This window comes from Stegastes partitus, unplaced genomic scaffold, assembly GCF_000690725.1.
Source record: "Stegastes partitus isolate 25-593 unplaced genomic scaffold, Stegastes_partitus-1.0.2 Scaffold123, whole genome shotgun sequence".
Taxonomy (NCBI): Eukaryota; Metazoa; Chordata; class Actinopteri; family Pomacentridae; genus Stegastes; species Stegastes partitus.
This window is the reverse complement of record NW_007577854.1, coordinates 185,572-191,900: the sequence shown is the minus strand read 5'-3', so window position 1 is coordinate 191,900 and position 6,329 is coordinate 185,572. Positions and strand designations below refer to the sequence as shown.

The 6,329-nt window shown below is 37.8% G+C and overlaps 1 protein-coding gene across 1 annotated transcript in view; it reads right to left on the bottom strand.

Moving 5' to 3' along the window:
* The window catches only part of map9 (microtubule-associated protein 9), an 11,432-nt gene extending 5,328 nt beyond the window's left edge, over positions 1-6,104 (bottom strand). Inside the window, exons 1-12 of the mRNA XM_008278461.1 lie at positions 5,823-6,104; positions 5,599-5,689; positions 4,151-4,678; positions 3,864-4,045; positions 3,659-3,767; positions 3,512-3,579; positions 3,330-3,391; positions 3,098-3,245; positions 2,501-2,587; positions 1,434-1,595; positions 1,199-1,344; positions 44-179 (exon numbers count right to left, since the gene is read on the bottom strand). Of these exons, the coding sequence (XP_008276683.1) occupies positions 44-179; positions 1,199-1,344; positions 1,434-1,595; positions 2,501-2,587; positions 3,098-3,245; positions 3,330-3,391; positions 3,512-3,579; positions 3,659-3,767; positions 3,864-4,045; positions 4,151-4,678; positions 5,599-5,689; positions 5,823-5,897 (1,794 nt within the window). The 5' untranslated portion in view covers positions 5,898-6,104. The remainder of the gene's footprint in view (positions 1-43; positions 180-1,198; positions 1,345-1,433; positions 1,596-2,500; positions 2,588-3,097; positions 3,246-3,329; positions 3,392-3,511; positions 3,580-3,658; positions 3,768-3,863; positions 4,046-4,150; positions 4,679-5,598; positions 5,690-5,822) is intronic.
* Positions 6,105-6,329: the final 225 nt, after the last annotated feature.

Sequence of the window (6,329 nt, the reverse complement as noted above, 5' to 3'; positions counted from 1 at the left end):
TACTACTACTACTACTAATAATAATAATAATAATTCTACTCACCAGCCAGTTTTCATACATCTCTAAAGCCATCTTATCTCGTTCTTCTGTCATGTAACGTTCCTCCTCGGCTTTATTTTCAAATTCTTTGCGCTCTGTTGTGAGTTTTTCATGGAGAACATCTTTCTTCTTTTCACACCTTGATCGTCATAAGAAAAAAGGCAAAATATAGTTTTAGAAGAGAGTTACTTTGCTCCTTGTGTTTTTGTAAGCAATAAATGAAAATAGCATCTAGCTTTGACTGCCATCTAGTGGTTAATCATTTTCACAACAGAACATTTGTTGATTGTGTGATGGTACAACACTGTCAGTCTGGAAGAATTAGGGATTACAGGGCACAAAGGGTCCCAAAGGGTCAGGGACTTCTTATCAAAGCATCGGTTTAAAATGACTTGTTAAATTATGTTCCGTTGGAAAGTCAACCAAATAACTACAGAGAGACAACTACAAAGAGACATGAAATGACAACAAAGATACACAGAAATGCTACAAAGAGACACAAAATGACAGCAGAGACATCAAACAACTGCAGTCAAACAAAACGGCTACAAATGGATGGAAAATGACAATAACAAAGCATAGATCAGTAACAAAAAGGATCACAAACAGGCACGAAATGACTACAAAGAGGCACAAAACAACCAGAAAGTGACACAAAATTATAACAGCAACATAAAAATAAACACATAAGGAAAACAAATAACCACAAAGAGACATAAAACTATTGCAAAGAAGCATAAAGAGACAAGACAGGACAAACAATGTACACAAAGGGACAAAAAGACATCCGCAAAAGAACAATAAATGACCAGAAAGACAAAAAAAACAGAAAAGAGACTTATTTCTATGCAGGAAGGTCTTTTACATGTCCATGTCCAGAGGCCAATTATCTTACAATTCATCCACAAGTTGTTTAATAAATGCAGCTATTTGAAATGCAATATGTCTATGTTGAAGGGGTAAGAAAGTTTACTTTCAGACCACAATTAAATGTTTATAATCCAGACATGAATTCCTGCCACTCTGCCACTAAAAGACAATAACATGTGTCATTTTCTATCACTAAAGGCCGGTACACAAAGAGATGTATTGTCTCATCATCTCTAAATAAATAAGAAAAACAAATAATAATAAATACGGTCAGTGATCTACACTCACCAGTCAGAAAAAGCAGATTTGCTGTCTCGCTTTCTTTCTTCCTCCGTTTCTTGCTTTTTTACCTTCAGTTTATTTTCAGCTTCTTTCTGTTTTCTGTGCTTTTCTTTTAGTAGGCGATCACGCTCTCGTTTCCATTTCTCAAACACCTTCAATTAATATTAAAATAATGATTACCATCACATTTACACAGAAAAATGCTTACTATGGCTTTCACAAGTCACAATAAGCTCTTTACCTGTGCAGCAGACTGTCTTTTTTCTTCTTTCTCTTCAGCCGCTCTCTGTTCTTTTCTAATCACATCTTGCCTTTCTTTAGCTTTTGCTTTGAGAGTTTCTGATTTCTTTTCTTTCCAAGCTTCATAGGATGCAACCGCATCTTCCTTTTTAGCCTCTTGTTCCTGTGAGTTTACAGAAGAATGGTGAGCAGTATTCATTGATGTTAAATCACCATGTATCCTTTGTAATCTACGGAGCCTCTAAAGGGACATTGGCAGATTTCTTTTTTTATGTAGTTTCTTTCGTGTAAGCCGCACGCGAAATTCCCGCATTTTTTACACACTGTAGGCGCACACAATAGACCAGCAGTCTATTATTAGACTCGATTATACTTCGGTAAAGTTGGAAAGATATTCACAGATTTGGACTTCCGGCATCAATAACTCTTTAACGAAACGTCATCAATACACAAATTATGCCTCTTTATCATCAGTGTGAGGTGGACAATAAACTACATGATCATTTTTTATCAAAAGCAGCTGTTTTTCGTGCAGCAGAAATAACATTGGTCTCTATGTGCAGCTGGCTGTACGACCAGAGCGCAGGGACCGTCTGCAAATTGCAACACTGCTGCTACAGCGAACACACACAGTACAAAAATATCTAATAACGTCACTGGTATTCACTGCAGTGTCACCAAATCACTACAGCTGTCACTTCTCTTCTCCTGATCATACTACAATATTTGGTTTCACAAAAAATATATACATTTTCATATTTTTTTATGAATTTTTATTAATATTAATTTCAATAACGTCACTGTACTCTACTGTACACCAATGAAACTCTGTCCAGCCACAATAGAAGCTCATACTAGACCTGTCAGTTTGAAAAAAAAAAACATTTTCATAATTTTTATGAAATTGTGCGCACAAGAAACTTTCTCAGCACGAGATAGTTTTGCATGCACACGAGAAACTACATTTAAAAAAATAAATAAATCTGCCAATGTCCCTTTTGGGGCTCCGCAGTAATCTTTACAAAGGGAGAAGTTGTTCTGTAGTCCGTCTACTAAAATAATATTCACCTTTTTCTTTTTCTCCTTTAGAATTTCATCCTTCTTCTTTAGTTGCATGCTCTCTTTTGACTTTTCCTTTTTCTTTTTAAGCCATTCCTGGTAGGAGTAAGCAGGGATTTTACTACAGATACTCTGATGCCCTCTACTGACGTAAATGATCAGTGTGAAAAACACATGCACAGCCATCATGTCCAGATGTTGAGTATAAAAATGAGATTTATGCTTCTCAAACACTTGAAAATTAGGAAGCACTCACTTCAAAATTTCCAACTCAAAATTGTTTTCTCTGCACCTGACATCAGATAATAACATCTGAACAGGATCTTGGTTTGAGGTGGCAGAAATTCACCTCTTGCAAAAGTTCACCATCCTCTGTGTTTCCAATATCTGTACTGTGTTTGCGTCACGATGGAGGTCTTGTGGACAGTGCTCCTGAAGTGAGTACCACATTGACCATGAATTGTCCTTCACAACAAAGAAATCAGAAAAGCACTGTCTAGATTGTTAACTGTTGCAATGTAAACTTGTATGGTGCTTTTCTCTGCCGTGTTGCTGATTGTAATAATAATACTAGGAAAGACTACAGAGACTCGCTATCACACTGACCTGGTAAATGGCAGCTCTGAGTGAATCTGCTGCTTGCAGCTCAGACTCTTGTAGTGAGACTTTACGGTCCAGAACTTTGAGACTCCCCAAATACTTTGATTCCACTTTCTTAGAGCACACACTTTGGGGTCTCTGTGAACTTGAAGTCCTAATTAAGATAAACCAAAACTACAGTGAGATAAAAATCATCCTGGTTTAGACATGGAGCTCTGAGTGCAGCTTTCTCACTGACCTTGTGTCAAATGATTTTTCAGGGGCATGGGAGAGCTGATCTGAATGATTGCCTGAGCATTCCTGAAAGAAAAACAATAGACAAATTTACAAAAACTAGAAATACTTAGAATTAGAGGAGCGTTATGTCTAACATGACACTAAAGATCAACGTGACTGTAGACAAAGTCCAATGTGTCTTACATTAAATTCTTCAAATGATGTAGAGTATTTTCTCGCTTGATCTTTGCTCTCATCAGAAATGAAGCCATCTAAAACAATAAACCAAATATCAAGTGGATTAGTGACAGAAAGCTACAATTAAAAAATATTGAACATGAAGATTATTACCTCGGGATCCAGAATCAACTGTAGACTTGGTAAAGAGTTGTGAGTGTTCACTCTTATTTGAAGGGGATTTGCTGGGGCTACATGAAGCTGTGTAATCTCCTTCTGTCCACTGTATTAAAACAACATCACAAACATGCTCTGATAAGGGAATGTTACTTGTTACTTTGAAACCTAAAATACTGAATAACCAATAACGGAGACACACTTGTGGACTGCAGCTCCTTATGGCAATGTTGCTGGATGTATCACTTGAGAGGGGAATTGATGCAGAAGAAGTCTGGGGCCTGCTGAGATCCTGAGATGTAGTTTCTTCAGTTAACTTCTGGGTTGCATGAACACTCAATCCAAGAGTCCTTTGTCGCGGTTTGGGTCTAGGTGGCTCCCTCTCTGTACAACAATCTGAATGATAGATAAAGTAAATGCTAAATATGCACTGATAGTTAGAGGCACAGCTTGTTATGTTCTTATGAAAACACTATATTCTAAACAGACCTGCTGAAGCTGCGTGATCGAGGCCAGATGCTGACAACTGCGGAGTCTGAGAGCTTTCTTCCCCAAGAGAGTTCATCTTTTCCACTGGAGCTGGAGTTTCAATCATGCTGCCATCAGACGGTAAAGGCAAAGACATGTCCAGAAGAGTATCATCTGATGTTTGGTATGAGAGAGATTTACTTGAGTTCTCTCTTGTGATTTGATGATCGATAGACCCTGCAGCACTGTTTTTGAACTGTGTGCTATCTTCACTGATATTTTTGGAGTGCTGTGAGGAAAAGGATCCATTATGATTAATGTGTTCAGCAGTGGAGGAGTCCGGTGGCTCGTTTTCATGCGACTCTGATGCTGTTGTGTCGTTTGAAGGAGAGCTGATTCTTTGTGATTTCAGGAATGAAACTTTTTTTGTCCTGCTATGCTTGTCTTCATCATCTGAGAGCTCAAAGGTGTTTGTTTTGGCTTTGCTCTTCCCAGCCTTCAATGCATCATTCCTCTTTTTTCTTGACTTGAGGAGTTCATTTAAAAAATCTGAAACACAGAAATGCGAGTCAACCATTAAACTAAATTGACAAAGCAATCTTATCTCAAATTTCTTATTCAGGTTGTTGTGGAGTTTTTCTGTACAAACTAGTCTTACTTATACTGAACCTCAACATAAATGCGATGTGATATTTTTATTAGATTACAGCCATTCTTTTTAACACAAGGGAGTAAGTATTTGTTTTCGCAACACACCTCTATCTCTAAAACATCTGTAAAACAGAATAGCTGTCATAAAATAACCAAGGACGCTCTATATTGAAAATGATAATTGGCAAATTGAGAGTAGATTTATTGCAAGTCAGTACATCTGAATGTTAATAAGGGTTGCCAATGTTGACATGTGAAATATTGTTCCACTCTTACTGAAAGGCTTGGTGAAGTTGGTAGTGATTTTGGGAGACAGGATCCTGTTGGACAATTTGGCAGATTGTTGTACCATACCGTTGGAAATGATTTCTTAGAACATAAATGGTGGAGTTGTGGACATTCAAGTGCCTGACTACGTCCCTAACCTACATGCCAGCATCCAGCATGCCAACAGCCTGTTATCTTCTGTATGTTGTCATCTGTGGCATTGCGTCACATGAATAAAGCTGCATTTTAACAAAGTTTTTGTTAGTTACGAGTAAAAGGATTGTCAGTGTACTGGTTACTCTATCTGATCACTGCCTATAAAGCAGCACCTGACTAGTGTGTAGATTAATTCAATGGTTGAAGAAGTGTCACTAGCTGAACAGCTCAAAACCTTTCTATGCACAATTGACCAACTTTAACCCTTTTCTAAACACAACAATAAAAAAAAAATAGATTTTTACCTTTTTCTCTAAGTCAGAAAAAGAAGGCCATTTGCATGCTGTGTTTGTGTAATTGTTTAGTGTAGATATTTTGACTCTCTACCATCTTACCATCTTCATCCTCATCAAAGTCATCATAGTTGGAGTATTGAACTGTTTTAGTTTTGCTTGCCCTGACAGACACAGCAGCCTGAAGTTCATCCTATAACGACATAATTTCAGGTTAACAAGATACTTCATAACAGACTCCAGGGGACTGTAGGTTCAACTAATCCAGTCCCTTAAACGTTTCTCATTTGGTATCATATCGAGACTGCATGCAGTGAAGCTCTTACCTGAAATGTTGTTCTTTTCGATGTTTTTGGGCTTATCGTGTAAGCCAGTGTCGTAAAGTCCCGAGTTGTCATCATGAAAACTATAAATAGCTTCTTCTCATTGCGCGCACTGATATTAGCATGCTAGCTAGTGTTAGCTCAAGCTTTTTAGTCATTAGCTTCCTCCTCTGTCATTCTAGTTAAATTAGCGTTATGCAGACTTTGGTTGTGATACGACTCTCGTGTGCTTCACTACACAACATAAAGCTGGTGATAAATGTTACAAACCTAAAACCAAACTAACCTAGCTGCTGAAAGCTAACGGAGTTGTTGACGGTTACCCAGGGAAACGTATCCGGTTTAACACTGCGCATGCCCGGAAGAATACCCAACCAAGTCAAGACTGTGGAGCTGTTGGTAAAGGAGGTACAGGAGCATGTATTACAATGACAGTCAGGCTTACATATGAAAACTGAAATAATGTTTCTTGGTGTAGTCATTCCTCCTGTTATTTTTAGATGTTTAAAA